Raw genomic sequence first — 19111 nt, 5'->3', positions numbered from 1 at the left:
ATAAACCCAGGCGATAAGGGTTACCACAGGCTGAGTTCAAGGCTTGGATTCCGGTGTCTCTGTCTAGGTGCTTGAATGGGGGACGCCCTGGCATGGGTGTTATTGTTGCCGCTGCTGCTACAGAATCCAGGCAGCCAGGGATTGTCCTGCAATGTGTCCTTAGAGGCTGACTGGACCAAAGAGTTCCCGGACACATGCCTGAACTTCAGTGGCGGAGGACTGAGCCTGCCCCTGAACCAGTCTCTGCAGGCCAGAAACTTGAAGCTCCTGGACCTGTCTGGGAATGGCCTTCAAAAACTCCCGTGGTCCTTCTTCAAAGAGCTGAATGAGCTGAAGTTCCTGAATGTGACAAACAACCCACTGGAAGATGTGGACCGTGAGCTGGCCACATACTGTGACCTTAAACTGCAGGCCGACTGCAGGTGTGACCTAAAATCCTGGTACAAGGACAGGCAAGACAACTGCTCTGACTACCTGGAGTGCCTGGACAGGATAGGCAACACCTGGCACAATTTCTCCACTTTCCATTGCCCCTCTGGCCTGAGTGGGATGGCCATTGGGTCACTGGCGGCCAGTGGAAGCTTGCTCCTTGTGCTTGCCATTGCTGGCCCGGTGTTAGTCTGGAGACTTCGGAGGCGCCGGGCATCTAGTAATCCAGTCCAGGGCAAATCATGGACTGCTCAGGATGGTCACAAGCCTGGCTTGAATCGGCAGCCTCGGTATAGTAACCGGGCAATTAGTCCGAAGCCTCCAGCTGCCACTCTGCCCAGCCCCTCCTCGCCTGACTATGAGAATATGTTCCAGGGTGAGCCAACTGCCAGGCACCAACCATGGGCTGGACACAGGTGAGTGAGTAACACACTAGCCTGCAAAACTCAGGAGCTAGAAGACTAGGGTTCAAATCTCTGCCTTTTGCAAGCTGGGTGATCTTGGGCAAGTAGTTTTACTTCTATGGGCCTCAGTTTCCTCATCTGTAAAACGGTGATAATATACCCCACCTCGAGGGATTGGGATTAGAATTAAGTGAGTTCCTGCATATGGGACCAGCTTCCCTCTCAAGACAGAGCTGTGGCTCCGTGGTGGTGGTCAGCAGCCTGGGTTCAGATCTCCTATGACCTGGGAGTCGGAATTTCTGTTTCTGTCCCAGTAAAATGGGGACAGCCCTCTACTCCATCTCCCCTTGACACACAGGAGAGGCTAAGTAGGCCATTGTATCCCTCTTTCCTCATGAAGCCTTGACACTTCTAGATGGGTTCAGCTTTTTCAGATTGGATGAGAGACTGGAGGGAATTTCAGGAGGTGGCACCAGTGGGGGACAGAGTGGGGGGTGCGGTGAAGGCCGAGAGGTAGAAGGGAACAGAGAAAGCTGTGAAAGGGCCTTGAGAAGGCAAGACTTGGAGATGAGGCTGGAGGAGTCTGGGAGGATCCAAGCTGGAGGGGAACAGCATCATGGTTGGGTTTGGCAATCAGAATCCACAAGGTGGGGAAGCCAGTGGGAAATGCTGTTGGCGAGAAATGAGAGAATATGCAAAGAAGACGCAAATAAGATTCAAAAGCAGAAGTGGTCTGTGGCAGGGAGCTGAAGGCACTAGGCTCACAGAGGCAGCTGGTATTCTGACATTTGCCTCAACCTCACCGTCACCAAGTCCTCAGGGCCAGTCTCCTCCAAAAAATATGATTTAAAATTGATTGTGTTGTTCCCATACCATCTGTTTTACTGTTGCACAAAGGGAGGGTCTGGGAGGAAAGGAAATGGCTTTCCATGCTCACACAGTGAGTGAGAAGTAGAGGAAGCATATAAACTCTGATTATAGCCCTTTCCATCCCTAAGCAACCATCTATGTGATCAGTTATTCATACTAAATTGTGAATGACTGATAGACAGCAACTACCCACAGAGACCCTTGTTATAAGAGGAGGGGGAAGGTTAGGATAGTCTAGGGGCAGGCAGTTCTTCTTTTGGGGTCTTGCCTGCCATAGTTATGACATTCCTAAGAAATTATCTCCTTTGTAGACCAAGGTTACAAAGTCAGTTGCTTCGGGGATGTGGCAAAAACATTTCCCATCTAAAGGGGCAGGTTCGGTTTGACTCCAGCCACTTGTGTCCACGTGATTGGTGTGACCAGAGCTGCTGATTTTAAAGAGCAAACAGAGGTCTAAATTTTAATGTAAAAAAATGAGCAACTATATCAACTCTAAGAAAGGAAAAAACCCTACCATGGGGCTCAAGGCTTTTGGACCGTAGCATAATATAATGCTGAACCCACAGAGTCTCCCCTAAATCATGGGCCTCTACTTCCTTTCTTCAGAAACAGTTGGACTGGGCTGGCTCATGCCTCACTTCCCTCCTCTGTAAATATTAGGCATGAACTAAACTGCCTAAAATTGTCTCTGTCTCTTGAAGCTGTCCCGAGGGGCCCCTAAGTCCTCCCCATCCCATCTATCTGTCCCTACAGGCCCCACACTTCAGAGGACAGTGACTTCTACATGAACTACGAGGGTGGCGAGCAGGACGCCCAGCCAGTCTATTGCAATGTGCAAGCTCTGGCTCAGGCCCCACGGGGCCGGACTCGGCTGGACCTGTCCTCCCTGGATGAAGAGGAGTACGTGATGCCTGGGCAGTGAGTCTGCCGCCTTCCGGGTGGTCTGGGGCAGACCGACTCTTCCTTGGCCTCATCGCCCCATCTGAGGAATGGTGCAATCAAGGGCCACCTTTGAGGACCCAGGGAGACCCCTCCTCAGTTCCCTGGCTGTGAGAAGGGGAGCAGGAAAGGCCCTAAAACAAGGATAGGAGGGTTGATGTGGGGACCCTGTCATCAACCTCCTGGTTGTGTGCAAATGGCTCTCAGTAAATAAAAGCAAGGGGCTGCTGGGCTGCTGGCTCTAGGAGAGACTCCTGAGCTCCCGAGACCAGCACTCTGAGACACCCAAATTTGCTCCCCACTCTTGTCCTCCCATCTGTTCCTCACAGGGTCCCCCTAGACCCTTATTATCTAGGCTCAGCCCCTAGGGCAGCCCATGACAGCCCTGGAAGACTTTATAATTCATTAATCCGTGTCTCTTCCCTGCTCACATGGCTCCCCATTGCTCCCAGAGCCTCAGCCCTCAAGATCCAGCCTTGCCTACTCATGACCTCTTCCATCCATCTGCCCTTCTGATCTGAGCCTCTTGCCCGCTTGCCATGCTTTACTAAAGTTTTCATTGTCTGCCTTTGCCCATGCCATTCTCAGGAAGCATGGGTGACAGTCCTAACTTCAGCAATAACTGGGCCTCAGTTACCCCATCTACTAAATAGGATGATTAGAATTGGTCTTTAAGGCTATTTAAAAGAATTAAAAAAAAATTTTGCAGAGCCTCCCTGGTGGCGCAAGGGGTTAAGCACCACAATGTGAAGCGAGCCACAGACTCTGCAGCACAAGTTTGATCCCCGGCTGACCAGGGAGCTAACCACATGGTGCAGCAGACCTCTCCTGTCTCACCCGCTGCTCCCCTCAGCAGTGTACTTCGGTCAGTCTGCTTGTTCTGCTCCCCACTCTGTCTCTGGTGAATCCTCTCACCCCATCTCCCCCCAACAACTCTGGCTTGTACCCTAGCTCTTGTATGCATAAATAAATAAATCTTTAAAAAAAATTTTGCGTAGAAGAACTGGGGTGTAGGCTAGAGATGCGGGGGGGTGGGGAGGGGCAGGGGTTGAGAGGATTCACCAGAGACAGAGTGGGGAGTAGAATAGGCAGATTTACTGAAATATATGGCTGTGGGGAGCAGTGGGCGAGACAGGAGAGGTCTGCTGCATCTAAGGCTATTTTAGCCAAGTTATCCTTTCATTCTGAGAGCCAAGTTCTCAGAGCTCAGTGTATTTCAAGAGTTTGTTCAAGCTTATGCTTCAGCTAGGTTTTCCATCAGCTGATCCCAGCTCAGCTCCTGCCAAGTCCCCAATGTAGGGGAGGCAGAGCTGGACACAGACACTTCCCAATCCTGGGAGGTCAAACCTATGCTGGAGGAAAGGATGGAGCCGGGGTTCTCAGAGGGAGACAACTGAAGGAGTTTGAAAATGGCCTCATGTAGGAGGGAAATATGCAGTGGGTTTTGAAGGCTGCATATGTAGTTGAGGAGAGGGCAGGGGGATCAGGCCAGCAAGAACCAGCCTGGAGAAGTGAAAGGCACAAAGCAGCAGTTTCCAGCAAAGGCAACAGCTGATGTTGAGGGATGAGACTCAGTGGGGCATCTGCAAACTTTGGGGGGCCCTAGTATTGAGTTTAAGAGATCCTTTGGTCCCTAACACTTGGGAGTGATCTGGAACAGATCAGTGGACCTACAAGAATCTTCATCTGCCTTGCACCCCCATATCTGCACCCTGCATGCTGCTCCAGCTCCTGCCCAAGTCCTCTGTCCTCTCAGCATAAATCAGACTAGCCCTCTACAGTGTCCACTCCCTTCAGGCCTTCCCAGCGCTTTTGCAGTAGACCTGCACTGCTACCAACATCCATGAGATTTGTTGGGGGCCACCCCCCACCTCAGCTTTGCTCATTCCTACTTCAGTGTCTTTCACCTGCTGTTTCTTCTGCCTCAAATATCCATCCCCCAACTCTCCCCCTAGTTTTTTCTTTCTCCAGGTCTCAGTTTAGACATCCTCTCCTCATTACCCCCATCTACCATTCATTAATTCATAATACACTGCCTGTGGTGGCTCCATGGCACAATTCTTACGGCAATGGACCACTTTCTTATAATTTATCTCTGTATTGTCTTCCTCATTTAATGGAGCGCTAGTTGGGTGGGTTTTGCCTGTCCTGTTACTTCTGTTCAGTGCTCACTCAGGGCATGGCACAGAGCAGGCATCACTGAACACATTCAAGGACACCTGCAGCCATTCTGGTCTGCCTCTGGGTGGCAGCATTCACAAGGGATACCTCACTTGACACTGGAAAGAGCTACTCCAGACCCCCATGACAATTTTCAAGGGGGACAGGCGAGTGGGTGTGGGGAGGGGGCTGGATGTGGCTCATCTCAGTGATTCCAAGATGATTAAAGGAAGAATATATAACTTGGGTGATGTGTGCATAAAAAATGTTCTACACGACTTATTTTCTCCCTGCTCTCCCTATATGAAAGGGGGAGGCATCAATAACAAGAAGAGAAGTGCCACAAACAGGCGGGGTGATGCAACTCTTCTAGTTTGGTTGTTTTTTTTTTTTTAATTTATTTATTTATACAAGCACTGGGTACAGTCAGAAGCACGGGAGGGTGAGAGGATTCACCAGAGCCAGAGCGGGGAGCAGAACAGGCAGACCAACGAAATACACTGCTGAGGGGAGCAGTGGGCACAGCAGGAGAGGTCTGCGCGCCATGTGGGACCCTCCTGGGGGGGGGGGCCGGGAAGCGAACCCGCGCTGCAGAGGCTGCGGGCAGCTTCGCAGCCCTGCACTCAACCGCTGCGCCACCGGGAAGGCCCAACTCTTCTAGTTTGGGGGCAGCATCATACACAGTGTGCTTGATTGCAGACATGTATAGCTCTGGGTTGCCTGTGTTTGGAAAGGTAACTCCAGTGCTGGGAGACAACAGGTTGGTGACACAGACAGTGCCAGAAACAAGAGAACAGAGATGAGACAGGTGGAGACCGAGATCCAGAGGGTCTAAGAAACAGAGCTAGAGACGCTCAGAGAGAGATATCCCAGGCTGCCCTTCAGACCCACTGGTGTCAGGAGGGTCATTCCATTGCAGAGCAACACAAGAACGCCAACACCCATTCCCGACCCCTCCACTCATCCCATTCCACGTTTCCAAAGGGAACCCTGACCAAGGAAGTGAGGGTTCGTCCCAAGGTCACGCCCCGTCCTGGACACCACAGGGACTGGGTTAAACAGTTTCATTTTTATTCCCAGAGTTTTAAGTAAATGCGCATCATCAGACCAGCCTTTTCCTCAGTCCTCCAGTTCCCAGGCATACCACCCCAATAAATTAATAATAAATACAAACCTATAAATACAGAGTTTGGGGCAGGAGTGGTTATGGATCGGGTATTCAGTCTCTAAGAGCCCATTCTGCACGCACAGGAGAATGAGGTGACCTCTCTGCACACACCCAGGGGTGACGGCTGAGGGGCCTCACGCGCAGTGGCAGTCCTTGGCGACGAGGTCGTCGTAGGGCGTGAGCGCCACGCGGCCGTCGCTATCCCGGTGCATAAGCACCACCGGCTCGTAGCTGGCGGGCACGCAGCAGGGCGCGGGCGCGGCCTCGGGGTTCAGGCGGTGAAGACGCGCCTGCATCTGCGCGTGCATGTTGGCTGAGCGGAACTGGCTGGGGCAGGCGCCGACGCAGATGCGCACGTCCACCTCGCGGGGCGCCATCACCCATTCGGCCCAGCCCAGGTCCTTCAGTGACGCGCGCAGGCTCCGCAGGCCGCAGCAGCGCCCCTCCCCGAGCGGGCAGCCGTCCGAGGTTCGCGCGTACGCGCTGCGGCGCCCCCTGGCGGCGGCTGTCAGCCACTGCAGCTCCAACTGGGGCTGTGCAGAAGACGCCATCACCCGCCCCTGGGCGGCTAGCGGAGAAGATCGCAGACGGAGTGTGGGCACCTTGCCAAGGCTGAGCTGACGCCGCAGTGGACGCGTCACGTCCCATGAATTAGGCGCCGTCGGGGACAGTCGGAACAGGGCGCGATGCAGGCGGGAGGCTTTGGGGAACCCCTCAGACAAGGCGGCCTTGGGGATGCGCAGATGCAGGTCGCTGCCTGGCCCAAGTTGTACTGCAGGGGATGGAGGGGAGAGAGAGGAGAGCCAGTCACCCCGTGGGCTGGGGGAAGAGGCACCCATTTCCTCTCCGGGGCCTTTGCACATGCTGCTCACCCTAGCAGGCACACGCTTCCCTAAATCTCAACATGGCCGGCCGCACATTTTCCCAGCCTGCATAGCACACAGTAGGTGCTTAGTAAATGTTTGCAGGAATGAGTGTAGATCCGATATTTAGAAAGAATGGGGTTTCAATGCTGGCTCTGCCTCCACTGGCAGTCAAAAACCTCTTACTGAAAGCCTACTCAGGGCCTTCCTGGTGGTGCAACGGGTTAAGTATCAGCACTATATGAAGCAATCCCCAGCTACTGCAGCACGGGTTCAATCCCCAGCCAGGGAGGTGACCCACATGGCACAGCAGACCTCTCCTGTCTCACCCCCTGCTACCCTCAGCAGTGTATTTCAGTCTGTCTGCCTGTTCTGCTCCCCACTCTGTCTCTGGTGAATTCTCTCACTCCCCCACCTCTGGCCTGTACCCCAGTTCTTGTATGCATAAATAAATAAATCTTTAAAAAAAAAAAAAAACAAAGCAAGCCTACTCAGTGCCACGGGCTGGTGCTACAGCAGCCAGTTACTCTGTCTTCAAATCTCAGAGTCTCCATTTCCATATGAGAAATGAAGAAGGCCAGGCTTCCTAGGTTCTTAGACTATCCACCCCCCCCCCGCCCCCAGCCCCCAGGCTGGTGTAGGTGTTGGGGGAACAGGGGCTTGAGTGCCCTCAATGCAGTCCCCAGGCTGGGAGTGTCACAGCAAAATCGGGGTTAGACAGGCTAAGAGGGCTCCCTTCTGGTCAGACACCCTTCCCCAGCCCCTCCCCGTTCCCTGTGAAGCCCAGATCTTCACCACTACCACCACCACCACCCCCCCACACACACACCCGTGCCTACCCCTGTAGCCTGAAAGGTGGACACGAAAACATCCCCCTCCCTAAGACAACCGCCTGGTGGGACTGGAGCGGAATCTTAGCGCTCGATTGCATCAGATTCGGAACCAGCCGCGGGGCAGGCTCTGTGCAGCACACAGCCATGTCCCCGCCTCCTTCCTCCCTTTCCCCCTCTACTGTCCTGGTTAGCCCCCCCAAACACAGACCCCTACATCCCGGAGCGAGGACTAGTCCTTCTGCCAGATCTTGTCTCTGGGTCCTCTAGGCTCTGTGAGCATTCAAGAGAATCGCTGGCATCTCTGAACCTGCTTCTGCACTGGCCCCTGGAGAGGGTCTGTACCACCTCAGACTGGCTTAGCCTGGCCTGGTGCCTATGACACAAACTGGCTGCAAGTTCCCCCATCACCACGGAAGGGGGGCTTTCTTGCTAGGGTCACAGATGGGGAAACCGAGGCTCAGGGGCAGGCTTGGGCTTCTATGATAAAGTCACTGGGTACATGATGGGAGCAGCCTAGGGGAACCAGGGTCTCCCAGATTTCACTTACGCTTTGGGATGAGTATCCTGACTTGAGTGGCCGGGACCAGCTCGGAGTTCCAGTCTACCCAGTCCAGGTTCTCCTGAAGTCTGCTCTGCAGGTGTTCATAGCCCTTCCGCAGCTCCTGAAATCTAGAGACATTCAGACTGAAGGGCAAGTCAGAAGAGCTTGGGAGGCCGGAGAGTGGCTGCTGGGCCAGAGAGAGGGCATGTCCAGCCCAGAGCCTGGAGAGCACCAGCAGCGTCGCGAGCATTGGAGAGTGGTGCGGCGGTGTCAGGTCCTGCCCGGGCATGAGCGTGTTCGTTACACTCAGAGCAGGGACTGACCCCGGCGCTGCTGGACAGGCCTTTATAGTCCCAGGACTTTGTCCAGCCCCGCCTACCTGGACCCGGCTGCGTGGGTGCAGAGTAAACACTGCAGGGACCACAGCTGGTAGGGGCTTCAGCTGCGTTTTTGAGAGGCACTGCGGAGGGGGTGTTCCTGTGGAAGCTGGGGACACTCCCCCCCTCCAGGAGCCTATCTGCACCCAGTAGTCTCTTCTGTGAAATGGAGACTTTGTCCCAGCTCAGAGGGCTAGTGGGAAGAATGATTTGATCCGTAACAAGACTTTATTTTTTTTTTAATTTTTTTTAATAGAGGCATGTTTTATTTATTTATTTATTTGTTTGTTTGTTTGTTTTGTTTATACAAGCACTGGGTACAGTCAGAAGCACGGGAGGGTGAGAGAATTCACCAGAGCCAGAGCAGGGAGCAGAGCAGGCAGAAGGACCGAAGTACACTGTTGAGGGGAGCAGCAGGCGGCAGGAGACGTCTGCGCGCCATGTGGGACCCTCCTCCGGTGGCCGGGGAGCAGCCGGGGATCGAACCGGCACCGCAGAGGCCGCGGGCAGCTTCGCAACCCAGCGCTCAACCGCTGCGCCACCGGGGAGGCCCCCCGTAACAAGACTTTAAAGGTGGCGGGATTTCTTCCCTGGTGGGATGCCTTCTCTACTTAGGATCAAAGGCTGAAGATAAAAACAAAGGAAGCAGGGGAGAAAGAGCCAGAAAGTGCAACTTTGGGCAAGTTGTGCAACAACATTGTGCAACCATCACCTCTATATAATTTCAGAACATTTCATCACCCCATAAGGAGACCCCCACCCCTTGAGCATTCACGTCCCACCTGCCTCCCGGAACCCCTGACAACCACTGATCTGCTTTCTACCTGTGGATTTGCCTGTTCTGGACATTTCATATAAATATTCTGCACCCAATTTCCAGTGTTGGGGGGTTTCCCATGCCAACAATTGTCCAACACCTACAATTCAGCTCAGTCCCAACCACAAGTCGAAGGCTCAGTTCTGTTAGACTATCCCTCTTCTCCCTTGAGGTGCCACTTGCAAGTCCAGGTTGTCATCTGTTTCTGACCCACCAGCTGCATTTTGGAGGTCCATGTCCCCTCCCCAGGTTCAAAAATTTGCTAAAGCAACTCACAGAATTCAGGAAACTTTTACTTGTTGGGTTACTGATTCATTACAAAGGCTATTGAAGGATACAAGTCACCAGCGAGGCAGAGCACATGATCTCTGCACATCTCCTTGCATTCACCAAGCCATCATTCTTCCAAATTCTGTCCTGAGGTGTTTTTTTTTTTTTTTTTTTTTAAGATTCTTTAAAAAAATGCGTACAAGAACTGGGGGGCAGCCCAGAGGTGCCGGGGGTGGGGGGGTGAGAGGACTCACCAGAGACAACAGAACAGGCAGATCCACTGAAATGCACTGCCAAGGGGAGCATCAGGCAAGATAGGAGGGGTCTGCTGCACCATGTGGGTCACCTCCCTGACTGGGGCTTGAACCTGTACTGCAGTGGCTGGCGATAAATGATAGTGCTGCCTTTAACCCCTGCGCCACCAGGGAGACCCTCTGTTCTGGGTTTGTTTGTTTGTTTTTTTTTTTAATAGAGGCATGTTTATTTATTTATTTGTTTGTTTGTTTTGCTTGTTTATACATGCACTGGGTACAGTCAGAAGCATGGGAGGGTGAGAGAATTCACCAGAGCCAGAGCGGGGAGCAGAGCAGGCAGAAGGACCGAAGCACACTGCTGAGGGGAGCAGCAGGCGGCAGGAGAGGTCTGCGCGCCGTGTGGGACCCTCCTCCGGTGGCCGGGGAGCAGCCGGGGATCGAACCGGCGCCGCAGAGGCCACGGGCAGCTTCGCAACCCAGCACTCAATCGCTGCGCCACCGGGGAGGCCCTGTTCTGGGTTTTTATGGAGTCTTCATTACATTGGCATGTTGGTTAACTCACTAACCGTTGGAGATTGATTTAATCTCCAGATCACCTCTCCAGCCATCATGAATGGGACTGGAAACTCCAACCCTCTAATCATATCATTGGTTTTCCAGGTAACCGGTCCCCACCCTTAGGTGCTTCCAGAAGTCACCCCACTCACGTCACAAAAGCCACCTTTATCAATCACTCTCAACACATGGGAAATCCCAAGGCTTTTATGAGCTCTTGTCATAAAATATTTATTTTATGACAAATATTTATCATAAATATTTATTACATCAAATATTATTTATTACAAATATTTATTACATTAATTTTATTATTTATTACATTCACTACAAATATTTATTTATTACATCACAATATCTCACATGTAAATGCATCACGCAGTGTGTGGCCCTTTGTGCTTGGTCTCTTGCTTGGCATCATGGCTCATGCTCATCCATGTTGTGGGGTGTCAGGGCTTCACTCCACTTCATGGCTGAATGATACTCCCCTGTGTGAAGTGACCACAAGTTCTTCTATTGTTCCACTGATGAACATTTGGACTATTTCCACTTTTTTGGTGATTGAGAAAATAGTGCTGCTGTGAACATTCATGTACAAAGTTTTGAGGACCTGTTTTTGAGTGTTGTAGGAATATACCCAGAAGCAAATGTCTGGGTCACACAGTCATTTTATATTTAACTTTTCAAAGAATCACCAGACTATTTTTCATAAATTTTGCCTTTTATTTTTTTTAACTTTTATTGAGATGTAACTTACATTAGTCAAAATGGACTAATCTTAGATATTCAGCTCAATATTTCACAAGGATGTTTCCTGTGGGACCACTTCCTGGATGAGGTTCCAAAATATTCCCAGACCCAGGAACATCCAGGAGCTGCCCCATCACTCTCCTTAGTCCTGGTTAATTAGCTGTTCCCACCTCTGTCACCATGGAAGAGTTCGCCTATTTCCAGTGTGCTCTCAACAGAACCACTCAGCTACTCCTCCATTCTGTCAGCCTCTTTCCATGGACACCGTGTCTGAGGGTTACTGTGTTTTTTGCTCTCTTCCCTCCAGGTTGGGCTTTTCCCTTGCCATATAATATTCCATCGTGCATATCATGGATTGGAGTGGCCAAGTCCTGAGTGGACATCTGTCACTTTATGAGCAAGACTAATAATTAGCTCATTTTATTCCTGGAACTTCTCAAGGGGATGTAGCGATGGGTGCCTGGGAGATCCCCAGGGAAAGGAAATGTTATCTCCATGGCAGTTCCCACTTCACCAAATTCTGGAATGCTGGCACCAGCCCCATCTGTCTCCCCTTGGCAACATCTATAGCCTATGACTTCATGACCAGACCAGTGGCCAAGTTTTAAGGAGCAGTGGGCAGGCTGCAGGCAGACAGCCAGTCGTGAGCTCATGGGGCCAGCACCCTGATCCTCTCTGGCAGCTTTCCCGGGTCCCAGGAGGCCTATCCAGGGCAGAGGTTAAACAGAGTATGGATGTAGGGGTCAGGCTGTTCCCTCCACTTCCCTGAATTTCTCCTCTCCACCTGCTCTTGGTCACAGACACCATATCAGACACACACAGCACACATGAAAACACACAAACCCACTTTTATTGTTTGCTCTCATTATGTGAGGCAAGCAAGGTCCCAGTGGGAGATCTGGGAGAGGAGAAAAGCAGATCATTTAAAAATCTCCTAGGGAGAGTGGAGGGACATAGTTAACAGACTCCAAGAAAACAGATGCCAACCAAGAATACTCTATCCTGCAAAGCTCTCCTTCCTCTATGAAGAAAGAATAAGGACCTTCCCAGACAAACAAAAACTCTAGAATTTCATTACGACTAAACCCCCACTCCAAAAAATACTACAAGGAGTCCTAAAGCCAGAACCTCAGAGGGACAAATAACAATGAAAGAAGGCCAAAAAAAGTTACTGAAAGAATACATAAATAAAATCAAAGGAAAGACAAACACAATGGCAAATACAGATGCTAACATATCAATATTAACTCTAAATATAAATGGACTAAACTCTTCAATAAAAAGACACAGAGTCGCAGGCTGGATTAAGAAACAAAACCCAACCTTTTGCTGTCTCCAGGAAACGCATTTAGCTACAAAAGATAAAAATCGACTCAAAGTTAAAGGATGGAAAACAATCCTACAAGCAAATGGACCAAAAAAAGAAAGCAGGAACAGCTATACTTATATCAGATAAAACAGATTTCAAACTCAAAAAGGTAAAAAGAGACCCCAACAGTCACTACATTATGATCAAGGGGACAATACTTCAAGAAGAAATAACACTCATTAACATATATTCACCAAACAAAGGAGGACCAAAATATATCAGACGACTATTATCATCTTTGAAAACAGACATCAGAGAAAACATACGTAGTGGGAGACTTCAACACACCACTATCAGCAATGGATAGATCAATGAGACAAAAAATAAGTAAAGACACTAAAGCTCTAAATAAGGGTCTAGAGCGCTTGGGCTTAACAGACATCTATAGAACACTAAACCCAAACAAATCTGAGTACACATTTTTCTCAAGAGCACACGGATCATTCTCCAGGATTGATCACATACTGGGACCCAAGACAAACATCAACAGATACACCAAGATTGAAATCATACCAAGCATCTTTTCTGACCATGAAGGCATCAAACTAGAAATAAACCATAAAAAGAAGGCAAGGAACTCTCCTACCTCATGGAGATTGAAACCCACACTACTGGAAGACCACGGGACTAATGAGATCAAAGAAGAAATTAAAAAATTCTTTGAATTTAATGACAATGAGGACACCAATTTCCTAAATATATGGGCTGCAGCAAAAGCAGTAATAAGAGGAAAATATATAGCAATAGAGGCTCACATCAAGAAACAAGAAAGAACTCAAAGAAACAACCTAATCTCGAAGCTCAAAGATCTAGAAAAAGAACAACAAAAAAACCCCAAAACCAGTAGAAGAAAAGAAATAATAAAAACCAAAGCAGAAATAAACGAAATAGAAACTAAAAAAACAATCCAAAAGATCAATGAAACCAAGAGCTGGTTCTTCAAAAAAATAAATAAAATAGACAAACCCCTAGCCAGGCTCACAAAGGAAAAAAGGGAGAAAGCACAAATAAACAGGATCACAAATGAAAGAGGAGAAATCACAACGGACACAGCAGAAATCAAAAGAATAATCAGAAACTACTATGAACAGTTATATGAAAACAAGTTCAACAATCTAGAGGAGATGGACAAATTCCTACAACTCTACAATCACCCAAAGCTAGATAAAGAAGAAATAGAACACCTAAACAGACCAATTACAAGCAGCGAAATTGAAATGTAATCAAAAACCTCCCCAAAAACAAAAGCCCAGGACCTGATGGATTTACAAATGAATTCTACCAAACATTCAGAAATGAATTAGTGCCTATCCTTCACAAACTCTTCCAAAAAATTGAGAAGGAAGGGATAATACCAAACACATTCTATGAAGCCAACATTACACTAATACCAAAACCGAACAAGGACAACACAGGCCAAAAAAGAAAACTACAGGCCAATCTTGCTAATGAACACTGATGCAAAAATCCTCAATAAAATTTTAGCTATCAGAATCCAACAATGTATCCATAAGATAATTCACCACAACCAAGTAGGATTCATTCCAGGGACACAAGGATGGTTCAACATCCAAAAATCAATCAACATTATCCAATACATCAACAAAAGAAATATAAAAACCATATGATAATATCAATAGATGCTGAGAAAGCTTTGACAAAGTGCAACACCCATTCATGATAAAAGCCCTTGAAATTCTTGGGATACAAGGAACATACCTCAACATCATAAAGGCCATCTATGACAAGCCAACAGCCAGTATCATTCTCAACGGTGAAAAGCTGAAAGTATTTCCATTAAGATCTGGAACAAGACAAGGATGTCCACTCTCACCACTGCTTTTCAATATAATACTGGAAGTCCTAGCCAGAGCAATAAGACAAGAGAAAGACATCCAAGGAATCCAAATAGGAAAAGAAGAAGTCAAACTATCACTATTTGCAGATGATATGATAATATACATAGAGGACCCCAAAAACTCCACAGAAAAACTAATTCAACTCATCAATCAGTTCAGTAAAGTGGCAGGATACAAAATCAACACACAAAAGTCAGTAGCCTTCCTATACACAAGCAATAAATCTGAAGAAGAAATAAAAAAAAAATCCCTTTTATTATCGAAACAAAAAAAAATCAAACACTTGGGAATAAATCTAACAAAAGAGGTAAAGGACCTATACAAAGAAAACTATAAAACACTGTTAAAAGAAATAGAAGAAGACACAAAGAAATGGAAAGACATCCCCTGCTCATGGATTGGAAGAATAAACATTATTAAAATGTCCATCCTACCAAAAGCAATATACAGATTCAATGTTATTCCAATAAAAATTTCAATGTCATTCTTCAAAGAAATAGAACAATTATTGATGAAATTCATATGGAATCACCAAAAACCCTGAATAGCCAAAGCTCTCCTGAAAAAAAAAAAAAAAAAAGGGAATGGAGGCATCACACTCCCAGACTTCAAACTATACTAGAAAGCCATAATCATCAAAACTGCATGATAATGGAACAAGAACAGACACACAGACCAATGGAATCAAATAGAAAATCCAGAAATAAACCCACAGATTTATGGTCAACTAATCTAAAGATAAACACATGCAATTTGCAGCAACATGGATGGCGCTGGAAGGGATCGTGCTCAGTGAAATAAGCCAGAAAGAAAAAGAAAAATACCGGATGGTCTCACTCATAGCAGGAATCTAGAAAACTTAAATAAGGGACCAGGAAAATGAATAACTATAAGAAAGAAAATATCAAAGTCAACAAACAACTATGAACCAGAGATACTCTATGGAGGGGTGGGGGTGGGGAAAGGAGGGATTGGGGTCAAAATAAGGGGGTTGTAATTGTATGGGGAATATAAAAATAAAATTTAAATAAATAAATAAATAAAAATCTCCTAGGAGTTTACAAGACAAGGAGAATTGCTATCATACCACATGAACTGCCCCTGGGGCCAATAGGTGCCTGTGGCATCTAGGGGCTCCCCAGCCAGTCCTGTGTTGAAATTCTGGCTCAATCCTTGAGACATCATATAGATTTGGGAAGCATTATTTCTCTGAACCTCAGTTTATTAGGACCATCCCCTTATAGAGCAGCACTGAGTAGGTGAGTTTTGGTTTAAGCTATCATCCCAATATTTTAGAACTGATAACCACAATTATTCTAGATTGTTGGGTAGTACCCTCTCAGCTTCAGCCAGAGCTGGCTTCTGGCTAACTCCTACCTCTCTCTTAAATGGCAGGTTTGATGCACCATGCTCCAATATACTTTTCCGCTCTCCCAGGTTCCCTCAGGGTACGGGACCTCCCTTGGGCCTCATCTTGACTGTGCAGGGCTGGAGGGTATGGTCTATCTGGCTCTGTGCTCCACCCCCAAGCCAGCACCTTGTCAAGGATCAAGCCTCATGGTCACTATATTAGTTTCCCATGGCTGCCATCTGGGTTACTTAAAGCAACAGAAACTTCATCGGCATTGTGGAGGCCAGAAGTTTGAAATGGAGGATCAGAAGACCATGCTCCCAGCGAAGGGTCTAGTGGCCCCTGGTGTCCTTGGCTTTGGCTGTATTATTCCAACCGGTGTCTCACCTTCGTGTGGCTGTGTCCTCTTCCTCCTTTCTTCTCTAAGGATACTTGTCATTAGAGTGAGGGTGCATTCTGTACCCACAATGATCTCATTTCAAGATCCTTAACTTAATTACACCTGCAAAGACTCTTTAGAAAAAGAGACAACAGGGCCTCCCTGGTGGTACAAGGGAATAAGCACAGCGCTATGAAGCTATCCGCAGCCTCTGCAGCACAATTTGATCCCCAGCCAGGGAGTTACCCACATGGCACAGCAGACCTCTCCTGACTTGCCTGCTGCTCCCCTCAGCAGTGTATTTCAGTCAGTCTGACTGTTGTGTGCTCCGAACTCTGTCTCTGGTGAATCCTCTCACCCTCTGGCCTATACCACTGTTCTTGTGCCCATAAATAAAGAAATCTTTAAAATAAAAAGAAAGAAAGAAAAAGAGACAACAGTTCCCAAATAGAGTCACTTTTGCTAAGCACTGCATCAGCACACCGAGATTTAATACCTAACTTAACTGCAGCTTCAGCCTCTCAGGAATGTAACCTTTAACTCAGGGAAGCAGCAATCTTCTGATTAGTACCAATGAGATAATCTGCCTGAAATACCCGCTTCTGTCCCCTAAATGAAGGTGACCCCGCCTAAAACAATTCCCTCTTCCTTCACCCTCTCTCTGCCTATAAAAACCTTCCATTTTGGGCCTCCCTGGTGGCGCAACGGGTTAAGCACAGCGCTGTGAAGCTGTCCACAACTTCTGCAGCACAAGTTCCATTCTCAGCCAGGGAGCTACCCCCACGGTGCAGCAGACCTTTCCTGACTCACCCGCTGCTCCCCTCAGCAGTGTACTTCAGTCTGTCTGCCTTTCTGTTCCCCACTCTGTCTCCAGTGAATCCTCTCACCTCCTGCACCTCAGGCCTATACCTCAGTTCTTGTATGCATAAATAAATAAATCTTTAAAAAATATATAAAAATTAAAAAAAAAACCTTCCATTTTGCACAGATTGTTGGAGTTCCTTACTACTTGCTGGTTGGGATATTGCAAGACTCATGAATTGTAAAATAAAATCAATTAGATCTTCAACTTTACCCACGGAATTTTATTTTGCCTTTTCCCAAATAAGGTCACAGTCACAAACAAGCTACCTGAGGGTTAGGAGATCAGATCCTCATAGCAAGACATGCTCATGAATACCCAGTGGACACCCAGTAACAGGTGAAAGGTGGTGGGAGGGGATGCCAATTCTGCTGTGAAATGGGGAGCAAAGGGATAATACTAGGGGAAAATTTGGGAGCTGCTACTATGTGTAAGGCGCTTAAGACACCATCTTTTTTTAAAATTTTTATTTATTTATATAAGAACTGGGGTACAGGCCAGCGGGGCGGGAGGATGAGAGGATTCACCAGAGACAGAGTGGGGAGCAGAACAGGCAGACAGACTGAAAACACTGCTGAGGAGAGCAGCAGGCAAGATAGGAGAGGTCTGCGGCGTCATGTGGGTGTCTTCCTGGCAGGCAGGGAATCGAATCGGCACTGCAGAGGCTGCGGACAGCTTCACAGCACTGCGCTCAACCCACTGAGCCACGGGGGAGGCCCTAAGATACCATCTTTCTAAAACCCACCAGATGAGGGCCTCCCGGGTGGTGCAAGGGGTTAAGCACTGCACTATGAAGCAATACACAGCCTCTACAGCGTGAGTTCGATCCCTGGCCAGCCAGGGAGAAACCCACATGGCACAGCAGACCTCTCCTGTCTTGCCCGCTGCTCCTCTCAGCAGTGTGTTTCAGTCAGTCTGCCTGTTCGTTCCCCACTCTGTCTCTGGTGGATCCTCTCACCCCCCGCATCTCTGGCCTGTACCCTGGCTCTTGTATGCATAAATAAATAAATCTTAAAAAAAAAACCCAAAACCCGGGGCCCTCCCTGATGGCACAGGGGGTTGAGCGCCACATTGTGAAGCTGTCTGCAGGCTCTGCAGCGCGGGTTAGATCCCTGCCCGCTGGCGAGAATCCCACATGGCGCAGCAGACCTCTCCTGTCTCACCTGCTGCTCCCCTCAGCAGTGTATTTCATCAGTCTGCCTGTTCTGCTCCCCGCTCTGTCTCTGGTGAATCCTCTCACCCTCCCACGCATCTGGCCTGTACCCGGTTCTTGTATAAATAAATAAATCTTAAAAAAAAAATAAAAAAAATAAAACCCGGGTCTCCCCGGTGGCGCAGGTGGTTGAGTGCTGCACTGTGAAGATGTCCGCAGCCTCTGCAGCGCTGGTTCCATCCCAGCCGGCCGGCGAGGTCCCACATGGCACAGCAGACCTCTCCTGTCTTGCCCGCTGCTCCCCTCAGCAGTGTATTTCACTTAGTCTGCCTGTTCTGTTCCCTGCTCTGTCTCACCTCCCACGCATCTGGCCTGTAACCCGGTTCTTGTGTAAATGAATAAATACATCTTCAAAATAAATAAATAAATGAAAATAAAACCCACCAGATGAGTGCGTTATTGCTGTTTTGCAGAGAAGGTGCTGAACACCAAAGGGGTGTGTTTGCCAATGCCATGTGGCCAGCAGCAGCCATGTTCAGGTGGGGGCCCTGGGCAGCCCCCAGTGTTCTTCTTCTTCCTCTTAGACTCCAAGAAGGGACATGCTTGTCCTAAGGAATGAGGTGGAATATTCCCTGAGGCTTCTGAGTTCTTGACTGAGGCCACCTGACAAGAAAAGAGCACCAGAAGTTTAATGTGCATGACTCAGGTGGACTTGGGAGAGACCCAGGAAAACTTTAAGGTGACCCAAACTACCACCGTAAGGACCACCTTCAGCTGAAGACAAGAGTTTTGGGGGGCAAAGAGGGGATGCCAGTAAGAGCAGGGTGAGCAAGGATAGGGTAAGATTTGTCTTGTAGATGTGATTTCTCCTTTGATAAGACTTTCTCCTGATTTAGAATCTTTGGTCC

General features: G+C 48.5%; 2 protein-coding genes across 2 annotated transcripts; one reads left to right on the top strand and one right to left on the bottom strand.

The window, feature by feature from the left end:
* Positions 1–75: 75 nt before the first annotated feature.
* LRRC25 (leucine rich repeat containing 25) lies at positions 76–2625 on the top strand (the record flags this gene model as incomplete). Its single annotated transcript, XM_084250037.1, has 2 exons — positions 76–845; positions 2457–2625. The coding sequence occupies 2 exons, from the start codon at positions 76–78 to the stop codon at positions 2623–2625; spliced, it is 939 nt and encodes a 312-aa protein (XP_084106163.1).
* Positions 2626–6104: 3479 nt separating this feature from the next.
* Positions 6105–8457, bottom strand: GDF15 (growth differentiation factor 15; the record flags this gene model as incomplete). The annotated part of the gene is made up of 2 exons (XM_084250036.1): positions 6105–6742; positions 8214–8457. 2 exons carry the CDS (start codon positions 8455–8457, stop codon positions 6105–6107), a joined length of 882 nt encoding a protein of 293 aa, XP_084106162.1.
* Between the last annotated feature and the right edge of the window lie 10654 nt (positions 8458–19111).

The sequence above is a fragment of the Talpa europaea genome (genome assembly GCF_964194135.1).
Source record: "Talpa europaea genome assembly, chromosome: 12".
Classification (NCBI taxonomy): domain Eukaryota; kingdom Metazoa; phylum Chordata; class Mammalia; order Eulipotyphla; family Talpidae; genus Talpa; species Talpa europaea.
Note: the sequence above shows the minus strand (reverse complement) of the source record. Positions and strands in the feature narration are given on the sequence as shown.